We start from the raw sequence: 21,501 nt of genomic DNA on the forward strand, positions 1-21,501 counted from the left end.
ATGGATTTAGTGAACAAGATATTTCAATATTACAGACACAGAAAACTGCAAGGAAAAGGGCAAAGGTCATATTGGGGAGCAGGGGGAGGTACAGAGGATATTGCCCTGACTGGAGCAGCGATTTTGTCATTGAGGGAATAGTGGGAGAGAAGCTTGGGCAGGTAGGGTAGAGCCAAGTTGTAGAGAGCTTTCACTGTCAGGAAGAGAAGTGGTAGAGGATCTTGAATGATAGGCAGAGGAGTCTGGACTTTATCTGAGGACAGGAGGGTATTTCTAAAGAGTTCTGAGCAAGCACCATTGATGGGATAGAAAGAGCACTAGACTCTGGGCAGATGCCCTGGGTTTGCAGCCAGGGTCTAAGACAATGGGCATGCCACTTCAACATTCCGAGCCTCAGCCACCCCCTGTAAAATGGGGATGATGATATTTGTGCCCCTCATCCTCACTAGGTTAGTAGTGAAGCTGAAGTTTGGCTAGAGGCATGTGAGTTGTCTTTTTAAGGTTGGGCATTTTTTGAGGGAGTAGAGGCTGAGGTTTACCCTTGTTTTATCTTTGTATTTCCAGTGCCAAGCTCAGTGCCTTGCATATAGAAGCACTTAATAAATATTTGTTCATTTGGATTGGATTGGAGAGTGACATTTTGGAGACAAATAAGGCACCTGGAACACCAAATAGCCCCGATGTACAGTGGTAGCTTTGCTATATGAATTGACTCAGCTGCTTCATCTGGAGGGCTGGCGAGACGCAGTTCACATTAATATCTCCTTATGACCCTCCTTCCCCGCTACCCAAGAGAGATTTTCTTTGGGCTTAGATGAGGAAAGCTGCCTTCCCAGAGGGCAGCCGTTTGTCTGCAGCACAGGCTTGCTTAATTTGCAGACAGGGCTTTGAATCCTCATAATTCTCTGCCTACAGGTTGTAGGACAGGATAGACAGAAGAGAGATGTACCTCGTTTTACCTTTCCCTAAACTTTAATTTGAGAATAATGGAGACTAAACAACAGGACATTGGCATAAGCCGCCTCCAAGAAGTCACCTATATTGCAAATTTTAAATCTCCATTGTCATCACAATAGCTCTTAGTACTTTAGCATTTTTCAAGCTTTTGCAGAGTGCTTTCTTCACCACATCTTTGTGAAACAGCAAGTTGGCAGTATTATTATCTCTGTTTTACAGATGAGAAAACTGAGGTTCAGGTGACTACCCTAATTCATCAGGTATCCCCAACCTCTTAGGGTCACACCACGCCATATTGTTTCTCCAGTTGAAAGGCACCATATGAGATCATTTGATCCAATACTTCCCATCAACTCTTGCTTTTTATAGAGATGAAGAAAGTGGGACCCATAGGGGTGAAGTTATTGGCCTGAGGTTATATAGCTACTACTGGCTAAAGCTCAGGGCTACTGATTCCTAATCCAATTATCAGTTTCCTTACTTGTTATTACAGTAGTATTTGTAAGATTTGATATATCCTACATCATTGGTAAGTGAGCTATTACAGTTTGGAATTTTCCACATAATTGAAACGTATACCTTGTTAAACAACAAAAGTTTTGAATTAAGAGCTTATTGGAGATTGTTTTATTGATGAATTAGAGGACCTATAAATATTTATTATTGTGCTAAATTATAAATTGGATATACCCTAGGGGATGAATTAGAGGACCTATAAATGTTTATTATTGTACTGAACTGTAATCTGGTGGTACCTTAGGGGATATTGAAATATATAGGACAATTTGTCACTAAATAGCCTTGTACTTATGTGCTATATTAGTTTTCGTGTCTATTTTCTCTTTTTTCTATCTACTCTCATATTTTTGGGACATCAGCTTTCACTTCTTGTCGTTCTCAGTGTGGCTAGCTCAGGTGTCCTCTTCTCCACCATCTCATTTCATTGAATCACAAATGGAATTTTAGAGTTGAAAAGGAAAGACCCCCAAAGTCATACAGGCCAGTTGATACTCAGATCATGAATCCTCTTTACCACATCTTCTTCAAGAGGTCATCTCACTTCCTCCTCAAGATCTGCAGTAGTTGGGAACTTTGTTCTTCCTCTGTCTCCTCCATCCTTCTCACCTTCTTGGACAGCTCCAATTTTTAGCACATTTTCCCTTAACTTCAACTGAAATCTGAGCAAAACAAGCCCAATCCCTCTTCTCCATGACAGCCCTTCAACAACTTGGACAGCAATCATGTCTTCCCTTTGTCTTGTCTTACCCAGGGTTCTCAACCAAGCCTGATATGGCCTGATTTTCCAAGTTCCTAATCCTTTTGGTTGTTCCCCTCTGGGTATACACCAAATTTTCAGTGCTCCTTCTAAAAGGTGATGCTCTTAACTGGATGCGGCAATATTCCAGGTGTGGTCTGACCAGAGCACAGTACAGTAGGACTAGAGTCTAAGATTCCACTGGATTTTTTGATTGTCACATCACAATACTGACTTTGGCCTTTTTCACATGAGAGGTTGGCTAGTTATGTCTTGTTCATCCTATACTTGTGCAAATGATTTTTTTTAACAATTCCATTTGGGTTTATATTTATTTCTATTCCATCTCACCTTGTTAGTAGCAAGCTACTGTTCTGGCTTGTTAAAATCTTTTTTTGGATTCGTATTTTGACATCTGATGTAATAATCCTTTCAGTTTTGAGTCTTCTCCAAATTCTAGATCATTGACAAACATATCACACAATGGACATCTCACTAAGGACCTTATTTCAAGTTGTCAGTGATCTGTTCATTACCACTCTTTGGGTCTGGTCACTTAGCTAGTTCTGAATCTGCTTAAATGCATTTTCATTGGGACTACAATCTCTTCTTCTTAGCCACAAGAATAAATACTATGAGAGAATTGTCATCCTCAAGTCCAGTTCTTTGCTATCTGTAGCATTTTGAGAATCCTGATTATCCCTGATCTAATAATTTAATAACCCTATTGATTAAGAAAATGAGGTTAGTTTGGCATCAATTAGTTAATCAATAAGCATTAATGAAGTGCCGACAGGGCTGCTAGGTGGTGCAGTGGATAGAGACCCAGGTCTAAAATCAGGAAGACTCATGAGTTCAAATCTGGCCTCCAACACTTATTAGCTGTGAGACCCTGGGTAAGTTATTTAACTCTGTTTACCTCAGTTTCCTCATCTGTAAAATGAGCTGGAGAAGGAAATGGCAAACCACTCTAGTAACTTTGTCAAGAAAACCCCAGGAGCTGGACATGACTGAAAAATGACTGAACAACTGAAAGCACCTACTGTGTGCAAGGCACTGCACTAATCTCTGGGGATACAAGGCGAAAGCAGTTCTAATCCTCAAAAGTCGAGATAACATGTCTACTAAGTATGTACATGTAAGATGTTTATGGTGGGTTGAAATTAATCCAAGGGGGAAGACTTCAACAGCTGAAGGGATCCAGAAAGAGCTGCTGAAGGTGGCATTTGAGCTAAATCTTGGAGAAGCCAGGGATTCCAAGGAGTAGAGGTGAAGAAGAGCACATCCCAGGCACGAGGGACAGCCAATTCAAAGTCATGGAGGAGGGACAGGGAATGTGAGGCATGAGAAATGACAAGTAGGCTCATGTGGCTGGATCATGGAATGCCTGAAAGAGACTCATATGAGGGAAGGGACTATATCATGAAAAGCTTTAAATACCAGACAAAGAACTCATTATTTGGTCCTGCAGATAATAAGGGTGACAGGGTGGTTTGAGTAGGGGGATGATGTGGGCAGACCTGCTTTTTTTAAGAACATCAGTTTGGTGACTTGCTATGTGGTTGAGACCCGAAGCAGAATGATCAATTAAGAAGGCATTGGAATTGGACATTGCACCTCTTTCTATTTGCTTAAAAATAAATCATCTCTCTACTAATCCATTCTAGAATTTTTAATGAAATAGATGCCAAATTCATTGGCCTATAGCTTGAGTAATCCTCCCTTTTTGAAAATTAGGGTGATGTTTGCCCATTTCCATTATTGCAGCCCTTCTTCCTTTTGCTGCCTTTCTTAAAACATTGCTATTTTAATGATTCAAATCATTAAACATTTATTAAGCCTGTACCAAGTGCAAGAGTCTGGACTATACAAAGAGAAATACAACCCTGGCAGAGACTCCGCTCTCAGGGAGCTTCATGCGGGGAAAGACATGAGCAGGTTCTGTATCAATTTGACACAAGGCAAAGGGACAGAAGATCTGCTTTATCCACTTGGGAAATATGGAGAAATGAGCCTCTTACAAAAGGCCTCAAATGTGACTCTGTAGGCAAAGCAGTGTAGTAGCTCTTTGTCAGTGGCTCAGAGTCCCCATTTTTCCAGTGTTCCTTGACCTGACCTAAACTTCCAGTCCCATTCTCTCATCCCTGTCATGTTGTGTCTTTAGCATGTTAGATAACAGTCATCTTAAACCATGTTATTTCCCTTGTTCCACAGTGGAAGCAACAGTTTGATTCGGGTCATATGATTAGAGAAGGGAACTTAGTGACACTGAAATGGGAGGGATTTTGAGGGGGTGGAAAATAGACTTTGAATCAGTGGGAAGATCATCAGAGGGTAGTTACCTTTCTGAGTCTGATGGGGCATGTAGACTCAGTTTGAAGTCCTGGTGTTATGGATGCCTGCCTTTGTCCTTTTGTCATTCTTATAGTGTTTATTCATGATGTTGTCTGGGCATTCACAGCTTCTGTAAAGAGGTAGCAAAGTCTAGTGAAAGAGCCCTGCCCTTGGACCTTGGTTTGAATCTCATCTTTGCTGTACAACTTGGGTCAAGTTGCTTAGTGTCTCTGAGCCTCAGTTTCTCCATTTTTATAACAAAGAGATTGAATGAGATGATACATAAAGTCTCTTCTGGTTTGAAATTATGTAACTTCTCTGTGCCTCAGTTTCCTTCTGTAAAAAAAGGATAATACTTCTACTATTTATTTGACAGCACTGGTGTGAAGAAAGCCCTTTGTGTAATACCTTAACGGGCTGTTGAAATTTGAATTGTTCATCTTATTTTATGTTGGCAGCAGCTTTTCTTAGGGGATAAGGCAGAGCATGGCATTTTGGAGAAAAATAGGATGCTGACTTCAGATTATTAATTTTTCAAATTAACTTTTGGGGGGGGCGGGGCAATGAGGGTTAAGTGATTTGCCCAGGGTCACACAGCTAGTAAGTGTCAAATGTCTGAAGCCAGATTTGAACTCAGGTCCTCCTGAATCTAGGGCTGGTGCTTTATCCACTGTGCCACCTAGCTGCTCCCAACATTTTTATTTAAAGTTTTGAATTTCTAATTACATCTCTCTTTCCATCCCTCCCCTCTCCCCTTCCTAAGGCAGTAAAAAATCAGATATAGGTTATACACGTATAATTATGTAAAATATTTCCATATTTGTCATTTCATATAAGAAGACTCGAATAAAAGGAAAAAAAATGAAAGAAAGAAAGTTAAAACAGCACGCTGCCCTCTGATTATTAATATCCTGTCAGCTAAAGAAAATATTTGTTTATCTGTGTGCTTCCACCCCATGGCAGTCGTTTCAAAGAATGCTGGACAATTCCATTCAAATGATTTCTCTCATTTCACCGTGGTAAGGCACTACCATGGAGGAGGGCTGGAGCCCTTGACTCCATTAGTGAGTAGGTCTGGGTTCTAAGTCTGCACCTGTCGTTAACTTCTTCTATGGTTCTGTCTGTGTCATCTCTGTGACGCAGATTCTTCACCCATGAAAAGGTTATAAGAAGCAGTATATTAGAGTAGATATTAGTAAATCCTTAGAGTCAGAAAGACCTCTTTTCAAGTTATGCTGTTGATAACATAATGGTTGGAACCTTAGAAAAGTCACCTAAGTTTCCAAGGCCCCAGGCTCTAAGATCATAACATATAGTTGCTAGTTTGCATGAGTGGAGGGAGTTTCCACACCTGATAAAATCCCAGGTGTGATGGGGAGAGGGAAGGTGATAATTCCACTCCCACCACCCAGAGTTGCTGGGAGGACCACAGAGGAGGAGGCTTGTGAAAGCACTTTAAAAAGGCAAAAGCAATCTGCAAATACAAGATATTTTAGGGTACTCTGCTACCCAGTGCTACAGGGATCTGGGATCTCTTGGGTATGTGTCCTTCCTTTACCTATATACATCACACAACCTTTTTAGCTTCCAGTAGAAGATTCTCAGGAGTTGCTGTCACTAGAATCAGTCGTTAGTGGTGACAATATGCTTGTTACGAGCCTTTCCACACTCTGTTAAGCTGGTCTTAACAGGATAGGTCTATGTGCCTGCACAGTCCAGCCACATGCCATTTCATAGCCTGTCCAGGTTGGCAAGATCTGTTAGTGCTTGTGCTAATCTGATGTCGCCTTCAAGAGGCCAAGAACTCCTTTCCATTATGAAATCTCCAAGAAGGATTATATTCTGAGATGCAGGATATGGTAAATAGGACAAGGTCTCAGTCCTCTAGGGGCAGGAGAGACACTAGCCACAGGATTGCGGAAAATGTCATGAGGATATTTTCCCAAGGACTGTTTTCTCCTTCATCTTCTCTCCAACCTTTCTTTTTTCTCTTCTGTAAGGAAATATAAAGAAAGTGGCTATAATCATACAATATTAGAATTAGAAAAGATGCTTTTGTCTCACTTGTTTACAGATAAGGAAACTGGGGTCTGGAGACTTGCCTGGGTCCCACGGGTTGCACATTCTAATGGTAGAGGTGACCCATTTCTCCTGACTTCCATTCCAGTACTTTTTCCATCATGGCTCAAAAGGGGGTGAGAGAGTATGGGACTTTAGGGGCTAGATGGCACAGTGGGATAGATCATTGGACCTGGAGTCAGAGAGACCTAAGTTCAAATCTAGCCTCAGAAACTTACCTGACTGTGTGACCCTGAGCAAATCACTTAACCTCTGTCTACCTCAGTGTTCCCTTATTTGTAAAATGGGGGTGATAAATAGCAGGATTGTTCAGAGAATAAAATGAGATAATTGTAAAGTGCTTTGTAAATCTTAAAGTGCTATATAAATTCTAGCTACTATTATTATGATAATTACAATTGTTGTTATTGTTTTGTGGGAGTTAGCTGCCTTCAGGTGAGAGAATGGGATAAAGATGTTCTTTGACAAAGAATGAGAATTAGAGACTATAGTCTGTTAGCATTTTGCCTGCTGTTAGGACTGCAGCATAGCGCACCGCACCTTTGTCTTATTTTTTGTATCCTCCAACTCTGAACATAATCCTTCTTGGATACTCCATTATGGAAGGGAGTTTTAGGGCTCTTGAAGGAAATGTCAGCAGAGGACAAGCTCTAGTAGATCCCACAAATCTCAAAAGACCTTTCCCTAGAGAAGAGAAATTGATTTTGTGTTGCAATAGGGTAAGGAGGCCCATTCTATCTACTTAAAAAAAAAATAAAAGAGGAAGAGAGGGACTTTAAAACATGTATTTTATCTACCTCTCCAGCAGTAGTCATTTTTTAGCACTTGAGCTGCCTAAATTCTCTTAGTTCAGTGCATAGGGGAAGGTCAGTGAGGTACAGCTTCCATGACTTTTAGCAGAAACCACAAGTGGTGCTGGGGGAGATAACCATAGTCACCTCCCAGAGCTGACAGACTGGGAAAGTGATAAGGTCAACCACCACAAAATCCCAACCGACTGAGGATTTTAAGCAGTAATGACAGCTATAGCATCTCTTGTGTCAGGGAATGCAGCTATTACCCAAAGTAGTCATACAGCCAGTTTTTCTCCAGTCGGATAGATCCTAGTCACTCAAGTCCAAAACTTCTGGGTTCTTGAATCAAGGAAGACTCCTCATTCCCCACATCTAGCCAGTCTTCCTTCGTATTGGCCCCTGTGGTCAATATATTTTAATACTTTATTACATCTAGGATCTTTTTGATGTGGGAACTCCCTCTACTAATACAGATTGCAGCCTGTCTTCACCCTCCAACCCTGTGTGACTTGTCTACATCTTTCCATAAAACCACTGCAACTAATCTATGCAAAACAAAAAGGACCTTCCTTTAGGTCTTTAACATTGTGGGGTACCAGAACAGCACAGGAGCTATCCATCTAGTATCTCCTGATCCTGTTATTTGACAAGCCCATATCCTTTTCCAATCATACATTTCCTGATGGATTTTTTAAAATTCCACTTCTTTGGGGCAAGTTGTCATTGGTGGTATACTTCAACCTGTTTGTGCCCATCATATATCTCTGTGTTGTCCTTTGAATCAACCAGAATTGTGATTTTTTTTTTTTTTTGAAGACAGTGTTCGATGCATGAGTCATAGCTCTAGAGGATTGCTGGAAGAATATTGACATCAAAAAGAGGTGTTTTTGTTTCAAGGTACAGCTTAGATTTGTCAAAAGCTCTGTATAATTTTTAAAATGCAGCACAGTCCTCTTTTCCCCTCATTCAGTTCTGAACCCAGTTCATTGTCCATGGGCTGTTCTAGTCCTGGATATAAACAGTGATGGACTAATTCAATTACTTACCCATTACAAAATGGTAACAACCATTATGAGCATCCAGACCCCAACCCTGCTTTATCTTCGTCAGTGAGTTATGAGTTGCTACATCCTGAGAACTCATCACCCAGGGTAATAAACCGCTTCCAAGTTAGCTAGGCTGAACCTCCTGCAACAAAATCGCCAAGTTCACCAGTAGGTCCACAATGAAAAAAATTTCTCTGATTTGGTAGGACCGGCTAAAGCTTGCACCCCACTGGCAGCACCTAACCCCAGTGTCACTTCAGTGCTATAATGAGGCATCGGTAGAGGACATTAATGAAGGCAGATGCTCATTATTGTCCTGAAAACGTGCAAATGATCTCTAGAAATAGAGTACATACTTGGCAAGACCATGCCTGAAAGCCCCAGGACTGAGATCTGAGCTCCATGAAAGAGAGGTAATAAGGAAAGAATTAGAATGCATTTTATCCTGGAATTACCTTGAACAAATGCTTTCTTTCTTTCTTTCTTTCTTTTTTGGTGGGGCAATGAGGGTTAAGTGACTTGCCCAGGGTCACACAGCTAGTAAGTATCAAGTGTCTGAGGCCAGATTTGAATTCAGGCCCTCCTGAATCCAGGGCCAGTGCTTTATCCACTGTACCACCTGGCTGCCCCTGACAAATACTTTCAACAGCAAATATTTACTTAGGCAGCTGTTATCCGTTCAGCACTGTATTCAAGGCAACATACAATTAATTACCAAATGAATTCTAGAAATAAATTCTGTAGGAATTCATAGGAGAGGAGAAAAAAATCATTAGAAGGGAAGCTTTTACAGAGAAAGATGGGCCTTAAAGAATGTTTGGGATTTGGACACACTGAAGAGGATGGGGAAGCAAGGAAAGAAAGTTTTATAACAATCATGCAAGCATTTATTAAGCTTTATTTATATTATATTTATATTATTATATCATCATATTATATTATTTAAGCTTTATATTATTATTTATGTGCTGGGCACTTGTGCCAAGAACAAGCTTCAGATAGGATAAGTTAAAAGTGTTGAAGGGAACCTCAGGAAACAAATTGGCTGGTCTTTGATCTTTTGGTTCTTTAGCTTTCCAGCAAACAAATTAATATTTTCAGGCTCTTTTGGGGACAAAAGGCCTGAAATATTGTCAGTCATTTATTGCTGCCAGTTATTTCTGTTGAACCCCTGGCAGCATTAAGATTTTGGTATCAAAGAATTGAAATTCTGTTGCCCTAGAGATAGTTGCTTACTCCATTTTCATCAATATCTAAAACATATCAAAATATTAATGTAACCAGGTTGTAACTTCTCTGGATCCAAAAAAGTGGACCAGCCCTAAATAATAATTTAGGCTACTTCAGGTCATCTCATTTGGTTGGGTGGATGGCTTGCTATGGAAGGGACTCTGTCTTTGGCCTTGTCCTGTTTCAGATTGTTCTCACTGACTTGGATGGAAATGTAGATGGTAGCCGTATTACATTTGAGGACTACATGAAAAAGACAGGAGGGTTTTAGTGGACTGTGAGCTTATTATGAGTCAGTCGTGTGATGTGGCAACTTGAAAAGCTAATGAGATCTTAGGCTTCAGGAAGAGAAATAGAGAGCCCAGGACCAGAGAGGTTTGAGTCCTGCTTTACCACATTTGGAGTATCATACTGGGCTGGACACCACATTTTAGGAAGGATATTGATAGCCAATGAAAGGCAACCAGAATGTTACAGGGCTTTGAGAAGGTGCCATATGAGCCGTGGTTGAAAGGAAAGAGAATGTTAGGCTTAAAGACTTAAAGAGAATCATCGTTACTGGCTTCAAGTAAAGGGTGGCTAAATGGAAAAGGGATTAGACATTTTTTCTGTTTGATCCAGAAAGGAATAACTAGGAGCAATGGGTAGGAGTGTCTGAGAGACATACAACTTCAGGCTTTATGTAAAAAAACAGCATTCTGACCATTAGAACTGTCCAAAAGTAGACTTAAGTGGCCTAGGTAATGGACTGTCTCCCTCTGGAGGTCCTCAAAGCAGACAGAGGCTGAAGGATCACTTGTTGAGTGTGTCCAAGGGGATTCTTTTCTGGCCTCTGAGGTCCCTTCTGGGATTGAATCTGTGTGATGCTGGAACAGAGAGGGCCAACCTATTGGCTTAGAGACTCAGGATCCAAAAAGTTCTCAACAGAATTATGGAATTATGGGCAGAGTAGAAATCACACGTTTCACCTACAAAAATTGCCATTAAACAAATACAGAAGGGAGAGGTGGATGTTGTTATTCAAAACTAAACCAAGGGGCAGCTAGATGGCGCAGCAGATAGAGCACCAGCCCTGGAGTCAGGAGGACCTGAGTTCAAATCCGGCCTCAGACACTTAACACTTACTAGCTGTGTGACCCTGGGCAAGTCACTTAACCCCAATTGCCTCACTAAAAATTAAAAAAAAAAAAAACTAAACCAAAGCAATATAAACCATACCTCAGAGGTCATTGGGCCACAAGTGCAATACTGGGATGTGGCAGGCCAGAAAGCTCATGTGATCCTAGGCAACATTAATTAGAGGGATAGTGTTCAGAACAAGGGAGGTAGTAACTCTTCTGTACCCTACCTTTTATTTTACCACATCTGGAACCTTAGCAAGTTAGCAAGTATGTCCACAGGAGAGTGTCCAGGCTGGAGAGGGACTTTAAAAATCGTGTCCAGTGAGAAAACAGTTGAAAGAAGGGGGTGGATATTTATGTTTATGGGAAGAGCTAGAGATACCTAATAGTGGTTTAGAGTTTATGGCTAGCAAAACTGCCCTCTGGGCCCAACCTGATTAAAATGAAATTGGAAATTTTTAACAAAAAATAAATAAAAATACAATACACTATAGATCATGTTAATTTGTATCTTCTCATTTCTGTTTGCATATGACACCTCTGTTCTAGAGTATTTGAAACACTGTTATAAGCTATAGGGATTAGACTCGTTCTGTTTGATCCAGGAGGGTAGAAGTCAGACCTTCTAACAGTTAGACAAAATAGAAAAGCATTTGTTGTTGGTCAGTCATTTCAGTCATGTCTGATTCTTTGTGACCCCTTTTTGGGTTTTTGGTTTTTTGTTTCTTGGGTGTTTTTTTGCGGGGCAATGGGTGTTAAGTGACTTGCCCAGGGTCACACAGCTAGTAAGTGTCAAGTGTCTGAGGCCAGATTTGAACTCAGGTACTCCTGAATTCAGGGCCGGTGCTTTATCCACTGTGCCACCTAGCTGCCCCTGGGGGTTTTCTTGACAAAGATACTGGAGCAGTTTTGTCATTTTTTTCTCCAGCTCATTGTACAGATGAGGAAACTGAGGCAAACTAGGTCACACAGCTAATAAGTGTCTGAGACTGGATTTGAACTCATGAAGATGAGGCATCCTGACTTCAGGCCGGACACTCTATTCACTGCACCACCTTGGTGCATATTTTGGCTTAATAGAAGGAACTACCCTAATAGTAATTGACCGAATACAACTCAGTGTACAATTATTAAGTATCTACTCTGTGCAAGATACTGTGTATATAATGACAGAAACAAAACAATATCTACTCTCAATCAGCTTCTATTCTCCTGGAAGAATACAACTTGTACACAAATAAATATATTATAAGGAAAATTGAAGCAGGACAAAGTATTACTCCCTGTGGATAGGCTACATTAGGAATCTGCAAACTATAGCCTGTGGGCCAGATCCAGCTTGCTACTTGTTTTTGTTTGGGCCTGACCTAAGAATAATTTTTAAATTTTAAAATAAAAGCAGGCCATATGAAAATAGACAGGGGGCAGAGGGCCAAATTTGGCCCATAGTGGACCCCTGGGCTACATGAGGTGTTAAACTAGACATTACTTCAGGGAAGAGGCATTGCTTAGTTCCAGCTGGTGATTAGGAGAACAAATGTGGCTTTTGACCCACCACTACAATAAGTCTTCTAAGTACTTCATTATTTTTTTGATTCTTGAAAGACCCTTGGTTTCACTGGGGTAGGAGCTTTCCCCACTGACACAGAAGAACACTCTATTTGCCTTAGGAAATGACCTTTATCGGTTCCTATAACTAAAAAATTCATTATTTTGAGGCCAACTTGCACTGAGCCTCCATGTACTTAGACTGATCCTCATATAGACTTAAGAGCCACGACTGACCCTGTACTCAGTCTGTCCAACCTGGGAGGACCTGCTAAGGCCTTTGCCCCTGCTGGCAAAGTCTTCAAGAACCTAGGGCCATCCCTGTGCTCTGCTGGATTTTTTAGTGGAGCAGTTGCTTTGTTCAAGAAAAATTATTCTCTCTTGTGAGCTACTAGGATCTTTAGGAGACATAATAGAATGGTGGAAGGAGCATTGAGCTGGAATTCAGGAAACCTGGGAGCTAGTTATAGCTCAGCTGAAAATTGGCCGGATGCCCTTTAATAATTCCCTTGATTTCTCTGGGCTGATAAAATGGGCATAAACATTCCTCCCCAACTTACTTCACAAGTTATAATAAATAGGTGAGAGGATGGATATGTAAGTTTTTTAGGGGAAAGCATGAGGTGCTCTCCAACTGTCAGATTGCAGGATTCCCTTGATGCCTCCATGACTGGATCTACACCAAAGTAAGGATCCTCTTAAAGGGTCCACCAGCAGCGGTTCCTTAAAACGATGAGACATTGGCTGAGTTCTATTTGTTTCTCAGCTCTCTGATCCTGAGTTGACCTTCATTCTGACTATTGCTTCTGCATATGCCTCAGAGGCCACAGTCAGCAAAAACTCCTGCTCCCTGATAAAAGGTCTGAGCCAAGCAATGGCATCGCAAAAGTCCCTGCCTGCAGCAGTTTGATTGGACTGCCAAGGCTAGGGAAAATGCTTCTCTTGGGAAAGACATTAAAGATCTTTCCATTTATTGGTTTGCTAACTGATGGCTTCCAGTGACTCAGGAGTAAATGTTGTTATGCAAACTCCCAAGGTCATGGTCCCCAACCAACCTATCAGGATACACCAACAGACCTGCAAGTGAGACAGCATGTCATGGTGTAAAGGACCCTGGATTTGGAGACATCGGAACACAGAACATCAGTACCAGAAAGGACCTTTGCCTTATCGAAGGCAGAAGTGGCAAAACCGGCATTTGAAGCCAGGTCTCCTGGTTTCAAGTTCAGATAACTGGACCAGAGGAGGTCTAAGATTCCTTCTAGCTGGTCCTTTAGTAGATCTCTAAGCTGATGACCATTAAGGGATGGCTAATGGAATAGGAGCTAGGAAACCCTGGATAGGAGTTCAAGTTGTAAAAGCAATTATCATGATCTTGGACAGGTTGCTTTCCCTCAGAAGAAAGGTAGTAATAGCTTGCTTTCCTATAGGACTTTATAAAGATTAGATTAAGGGGCAGCTAAGTGGCACAGTGGATAGAGCACCAGCCCTGGAGTCAGGAGGACCTGAGTTCAAATGCAGCCTCAGACACTTAACACTTACTAGCTGTGTGACCCTGGGCAAGTCACTTAACCCCCATTGCCTCGCTTAAAAAAAAAAAAAGATTCTATTATAAATTGCTTTCCACCCAACAAGCTTGAGGATATACCATGTGTTATTGTCCACATTTTATAGCTGGTCTTTATGGTCCTAACATAGTATTAGTACATGAATCCATGTTGTGCCTCCTTTACACAGAAAGTTGAGTATAGGTTATGGTATTGGGCGTCCTCCTCCCACTTGCTTTGGGATTTCACTGTCTGTACCTCCTGACTCATTGCCAATAATTTCCAAACTATAAGGAAATGAAAATCATCCCATTCACCTCCCTCTCCCTAGACCCACTGAGAAGAAAGATCCTGCCCTCAAAATTGTAATCTGTACTTTCTCTGTGGCTCCATTAAACTTTCTCTTTCCATTGCCTTGATCTAATAACAGGAAGGAGAATAAATGCCTTTTAATATCAGGAGCCTTTTACAAACAGATCACATAAGCCATTAATTTTTTTTTTTGGAGGCAGTGACTTGCCCAGGATCACACAGCTAGTAAGTCTCTGAAGCCAGATTTGAACACAGGTATTCCTGATTCCAGGGCTAGTGCTCTATCCATCTAGCTACCTCACATAGAACCTTTTTAGTACATTACTGATGCTCCTATGTGGATCACAGTGGTTAGGAGTAGAAGAGAACTGAGAAACTATCTGAGGAAGTCTTGTCCCAGACTGGGAAAGCAACTTGTCCAGGATCACACAGATAGTAAGCAACAATCGGGATTTTGGAATCCTGACTCCAAACCTAGTCAGTGTTCTTTCTGTTTAGACTGTCCTGTTTCTCTGTTTGTTTTCTGAAACAAAGCAGGAAACATTTAAAAGCATGGGTTCAAAATATGGATTTGCCAGAAAGCAATAAAATCTATAGAATGGCTTCGATTCAACAAACCTCTTTCTTTGCTCAAGGTGCTATACTAGGAATAGTATATGTTGAGACAAAAGTCAACTTGTTCTTGCTCTCAAGTAGCTTATTTGCCACTGGAATGATATCCCATGTACATGGATAAAGAAATAAAGAGTATGTAGGGGGCAGCTAGGTGGCACAGGGGATAGAGCACTGGCCCTGGAGTCAGGAGTACTTGAGTTCAAATCCGGCCTCAGATGCTTAACACTTACTAGCTGTGTGACCCTGGGCAAGTCACTTAACCCCCATTGCCCCGCCCCCCCCCAAAAAAAGAGTATATGGAAAAGAATTTCAAGAGGAATGAATAAAATAAATGAAAAGTATTAATTTAGTTCTTACTTTGTGTTCCCAGGGGACTTACATTTTAATGGGGGAGACAACAGATAGAGGAAAATAGTGGCTGGGGTGGGTGATGTCACAGGAATGGTGAGGTGAGTCCTTGGGCAGTACCTCTACATGCCTTTTCCTGAGGGAATGGTAATTGTTATTTGTCCTTTATTCTTTGAAAGAACCAATGACATCATGAGGTAGTACTGATCTGATTACAGTTCTCATTACAAGACTGGGAGAAAGAGGAGTGGAGAACTGCATGGACTAAAGCATAGTGTGAAATAGGCTAAATATAATGGAATATGTGAGTTTTAACTACTGATTGGCCAGTCAGAACAGTCCAGCCCTAGGTCTGGTGTTCCAACATTGAGTAGATTAAGCCTGGAGGTCTGGAGGGTGCAGTGAACAAAGAAGTTGGCAAGAAGCAGACACCCAGAAGCATGGTCTGGGAGTCTGGGGTCTACTCCCATGGTGGGCTTCATGAGTTTGTGTTCACTGATTCCCAGATAAGGAAGAAATCTCTAATAGCTGGGAATGGAGGGAATAGGGTGAGATCACAAAAGGCTCTTGAGCTATATATTTTGAAGGAAGCTAAGTATTCTAAGAATCAGGTGAAAAGGGAGTACATTCCAGACATGGGGGACAGCCTATACAACAGAAGCAATTCTTTGTAAATACGGCTTTTAGGAATAGGATTATCTTTAAAATGATCTTTCTTCTACATGAAAAAAGTCCTTGTGTGTTCACCTCCCTTTTATTTCCCCTTTTGTCTTTAACTCTGTGTTATCAATCTCCCCACTTCTTCTGAGGCCCAGAAGACTCAGTGAGGGATACTGATGGAGTATCAAGAAGAAATACTTTCACTGATGTTGCTGTGGAATCAAACTTATTTTCCTCCTGTAAATGACCTGTTGTCACTGGGGATGGGGGGGGAAATGTTTTTTCAGGTGGAAAACATCCTGCTGCATGACCGAGGTCATTATGTCCTGTGTGACTTTGGAAGTGCCACCAATAGATTCCAGAACCCACAAGCTGAGGGAGTCAACGCAGTTGAGGATGAGATTAAGAAGTAAGCCTCCTCCTTCCTTGGGGATTGATTTTGCTCTCAGATCTGTGACTTCTCTTTGAGCAGGGTTGGGGGGACTGGGTTGGGGAGAGAATGGTTTGGTGTGGGAGCATTTCAAAGGATAACTCTTAGAGGAATTGGTTGAATCTTTAAATCCTATAGCTATGAGATTTAAAGGGTCACCTGTTAGAAAATTCAGTCTTTTTCTACAAAATGAATAGGTTATACTAAAAGACATTGGATTTGAAGCTGGAGATCTAGGAAAACAAAGAGTAGATCACTTTCAATGGAAGAGGCAATTCCAAGAATTGTAGGCATTCTAAGCCCTTGCTTTTTTTTTTTGCCTTTTGGAGGAAAGAGGGAAATAGGGAGGAGACCGACTTCTTTTAGGGTCAAATAACCCCTCTATTTGGAGTGACCATGGTTCCAATCTTGGTGCCACCATTACCTGTGTGAGCTTAGGAAAATTATTTCACTTCACTGATTCTCAGTTTCCTAATCTTAAAATAAGGGATTGGACTATATAAGTGTGAAGCTCCCTTCCAGTTGTGAATTTTGTGGTCTAGTGTATCAGTTTCCCATTAATTTACTGGAGAAAATAGAATGGTAATTAAAAAAAATAAATTTAATAATAGTCATTTTATTTAAAGTTTTGAGTTAAATTATTTTTTAGATTTTAAAAAATATTGTGCCTTTAGCTTAAAGCCTAATGGTACAAATAGGGAGAAAAATCACTTATCAAAGTATTTAAATTAGATATTAATGAAGGCAAATTAGTAAACAAATTTTAGATGGTTTTGTTTGTTTATTTTTGTTTTTAATTCCCAGTGTATGCCTAGCTCTACAATAAAATATTGTGGGAGATACAAAAGAAATGCCCCCTGACCACCTCAGAAATCATTCATATATATGTGTATATGTATGTATGTGTGTGTGTGTGTGTGTGTGTGTGTGTGTGTGTGTGTGTATATATATATATATATGTAGGTACAGATAGGCTAGTATGGCAGTGTATAGTCAATTGCTAAATACTGTGATATAGCGGGAAAGAGCACTGCATTTAGAATCAGAGAACTTGGGTTTTAATCCTGGCTTTAGTGCTATGTGACCTTGGGCAAAGCACTTGATATCTTCAAGCTTAATTTTTCCCATCTGTGAAATGGGGAGAATTATCATTGGACTGTCTGCCTCATGTGGATGCACTATAAAACACCATAGAAAAAAAACATCAGGGGCAGCTACTTGGCACAGTGGATAAAGAATCGACCCTGGATTCAGGAGGACCTGAGTTCAGATCCAGCTTCAGACACTTGACTCTTACTAGTTGTGTGACCCTGAGCAAATCACTTAACCCTCATTGCCTCACCCCCCAAAAAATCATAGAAATAGGAGCTATCATTATTAATAGATGACAGCCATCATCACGGAACTCAGTGTTCAATAAGGTCCTATGACTACAAGATCTCCTAGAAAAGAGATATCTGTGTGGGCTGGAATTGTTAGAGAAACTTCAAGGAAAAGCTGAGACTTGAGGTGGACATGGCAGGATGGAAGGGCTTGGTGGAAAAGAAGAGAGGTGGGCCCAATAGCTCTGGAACTAACAAAGTTCTTTCTGGGTTCCTCCTCCACCTGGGGAACCTGGTTTGAGAAGGAATATTTTACATTTTGCCCACAGCTTAGCCATTGTGATGATAATAATAGCTCACATTGTTATAACACTTGAAGATTTACAAAATGCTTTGCTAATAATACCCCTGTGTGGTAGGTAGCACAGATATTATTTTACCTCCATTCTATAGATGGAAAAACTGAAGCTTAGAGAAAAGGATGTGATTTGCCCAAGGTCACATAACTAGCAAGTATCAGAGCTAAAATTTGAACACAGGTTTCTCCTGACTCCAATTCCAGCCAATGCTTTTTCTCCCTGAACCCAATGACCACAGTTGTGTACCATCACTCCTTTCTCCATAGTTAGGGGGCTTTGGCAGTCTGTATATTATAAAACACATTTTTGCTGTCACAGGATTGCAGAGGAAATGAAATGGGGCATGGTGAACATCTTTAATAAAATGACTCTTCTCATTTTAGGTACACGACGCTCTCCTACCGAGCTCCAGAAATGGTCAACTTGTATAGTGGAAAAATTATCACTACAAAGGCTGACATTTGGGTATGTGTTGAGTAATCTGTGTCTCCAACCTTGATAGGCAACGTGGTACTTGGCTTTGTAGTCTAGAGACCTAAATCTAGGCTCACTTCACCTTAGTTTCTTCATCTGTAAAGTGGGGGTAACATTTACACCATTTATTTCCCAGGGAATGATGAGGAAAGAGCTTTATAAGCCAGAATGTACCAGAGAATTGTGAATTATTATTCTAATCTGTAGCTGCTCAGTTGTTAGTGTCTTAGTTTGTATATCTGCAGACCCTTGACTAGGGTAGAGTGACTGGGGCTTTGCCCCATGGTGCTGAAATTTAGGAGGCATTCGTAGTACTTGCCCTCCTTCTGAAGTATAAAAACAACTGAGATGAACACCTACTTAGCAGGAATAATTAGTTAGAAAAAGAAGGTACTATATGATGTTCTTCCTTCTGGATTTAGCTTCATCCCTGCTGAGCTCCTTCCTGCCCTTTGCCCTGCCCTCTTCCCCCCCCCCCCCGCCTTAATAGCTGTGGATACCAGAATTGCTAGTTATGACTCTGTATATCCACAAACATAGAGTAATATGGAAGAGTAGAATGCATCCTGGACTTGGAGTCAGAGCACCTGAGTTATTTCTGCCTTTTGCTACTTAGTGCATGCAAGAACCTTGGGCAAATCACTTCCTATCTGCGTACCTTAACTTTTTTTTTTTGAGGCAATTGAGGTTAAGTGACTTGCCCAGGGTCACACAGCTAGTAAGTGTCAAGTGTCTGAGGCCGGATTTGAACTCAGGTCCTCCTGAATCCAGGGCCAGTTCTCTATCCACTGTGCTGCCTAGCTGCCCCATACCTTAACTTTTTAACCTCTAAAATCAGGGAGATTAGACTAGATGATCTTTGGGGTCCTAGCCAACCCTAACAGCACTAACCAACATCTTAAACTATTTGTAGTGAGGAACCACATGCTCAATAGTTACAGAGTAAAAATAATCCTATTTTCCTTCTGTCTTTTAGGCCCTTGGTTGTTTGTTGTATAAATTATGCTACTTCACATTACCATTTGGGGAGAGTCAGGTAGCCATTTGCGATGGAAACTTCACGATTCCTGACAACTCACGCTATTCCCAAGACATGCATTGCCTCATACGTAAGTATTTCCATTTTCCACATTCCTCTTGGTTTGTAACCTTTTCTTTCCAGGACTGAATGTGGATGCACTATAAAACATCATAGAAAAAACAAAACAAAACATGGGGGAGCAGCTAGTTGCATAATGGATAAAGAACTGACTCTGGATTCAGGAGGACCTGAGTTCAGATCCAGCCTTGGACACGACACTTACTACTTGTGTGACCCTGAGCAAGTACTTAACCCTCATCCAGTAGGAGAGGAAAGTTTGCCCAAGGCAGGGAGAGAGAGCAAAAGGGAAGGCAGGAATGGGGAAATGGATTGATAGAGAGTAGGAAGAAAGATGACAAGATATGTTTGAAGCAAGGACCTCCACTTGTTCAAACAGGTCACCCTTAGGTAAATTTCCAAAGTATGTTTCATACTTACATGAATCACTTGAGAAGAAGTGTTGAGTATACAAGACTTGCATGCCATTAAGTTAAAGTCTTTGAAGAAATCCTGGAGCCAAGAGGATTCTGACTGTTGTGTAACAAGGGCTAAGACACTGGTCTTTGCAAAATTAGGAGCTGCTTCAATGAAAATTATGCTTTGCTTGAATATGTGTCTCCGGCTGCAGCATCTCACTACACAGAATTCATTTTAATACAACAAACATTTCTTAGGTGCCTACTATGCACAAACCTTTGTGCTAAGTGATAGATTTTTTTCTAGGTGCTAAAGATGGAAGCTAAGAACCAAGTACTACCATCTTCTAGGTTAATCATTATGATTTGTTCTGGGATCACGGTGATTATAAAAATCAATCACCTGCTTGCCAGTGATAACGCATTTCATACATAGCTGGTCTTTAGAAGATATAAATATGTAGTCTTTCATATTCAAAGCCTTCCTAGGTTGGAATACTTGTTGGATCTTGTCCTTCACTGGTGTAACATTTAAGAATCCATTTCATGATAAGGCATCACAGGAGGACACTGTTTAATATTGCGTTTTGACTTCTCAGCCTCTTCAGGTATCCTACTGTATCACACATACATTAAGAACAAGATGGCCATAAGCCCATCTGTTAAAAAGTAAATGGTGGGGGAGGCAGCTAGGTGGCGCAATGGATAAAGCACCAGCCCTGGATTCAGGAGGCTCTAAGTTCAAATCCAGCCTCAGACACTTGATACTCACTAGCTGTGTGACCCTGGGCAGGTCACTTAATCCTCATTGCCCTGCAATAAAATAAAATAAAGTAAAATTAAAAAAAAAAAAAGTAAATGGGAGCAGAAGTGGTTGGCTCTTCCACTTTGTTGCGAAGGCTCTTTGGGGGTAGAATTTTTAACCAATTCCAGGCCGTGTTGCTTGTCACCTCTCTATCCTATCTTGCTGATTCCAGGGCTATGGCAGCAGAAATGTCCTTTGCTCTTGGTTTGTCAGACGGGCACAGATTTGGCCATGGCTCATTTTGTTACAGATTGATCTACTTTTGGTTTTAACTTTGATTTCAACTGAACAGAAATACTGTGAAATGCATATGGAGTAGAGTAATGAGAATCATAATCTCATTTGTCTCATTGTAGCTTCAGAGTTGTGATCTCAATATTTGCTTTCATGGCAGGGGACTCTAGAAGTCATCAAGGTCTTTTAAGTTTATCATTTTGAAAGCCTGAGATCATGTCCATGAAGGGATGATGTTAGTGTATTCTTGAACAAAAGGTCTCTGAGTCATTTTGCATACTTAAAGAATATTCCTGATTCATCAGGTCCATTCTTTTTTTTTTTTTTTTTTTTTTTTGGTGGGACAGTGACAGTTAAGTGACTTGCCCAGGGTCACAGCTAGTACGTGTCAAGTGTCTGAATCCGGATTTGAACTCAGGGCCTCCGGAATCTAGGGCTGGTGCTCTATCCACTGTGCCACCTAGCTGCCCCCAATCAGGTCCATTCTTAAATCACTAAACTTGGGTGTTAGCATGCTATGTGCATTTAGATATA

General features: G+C 41.0%; 1 protein-coding gene across 5 annotated transcripts in view; it reads left to right on the forward strand.

The window, feature by feature from the left end:
* The window catches only part of AAK1 (AP2 associated kinase 1), a 279,025-nt gene that overhangs the window by 135,660 nt on the left and 121,864 nt on the right, over positions 1–21,501 (forward strand). For all 5 annotated transcript variants that reach the window (XM_043983286.1, XM_043983287.1, XM_043983290.1 and 2 more), the window contains exons 6-8: positions 16,134–16,255; positions 18,341–18,422; positions 19,408–19,540. In XM_043983286.1, the coding sequence (XP_043839221.1) occupies positions 16,134–16,255; positions 18,341–18,422; positions 19,408–19,540 (337 nt within the window). The remainder of the gene's footprint in view (positions 1–16,133; positions 16,256–18,340; positions 18,423–19,407; positions 19,541–21,501) is intronic.

Source organism: Dromiciops gliroides, chromosome 2 (genome assembly GCF_019393635.1).
Source record: "Dromiciops gliroides isolate mDroGli1 chromosome 2, mDroGli1.pri, whole genome shotgun sequence".
Taxonomy (NCBI): domain Eukaryota; kingdom Metazoa; phylum Chordata; class Mammalia; order Microbiotheria; family Microbiotheriidae; genus Dromiciops; species Dromiciops gliroides.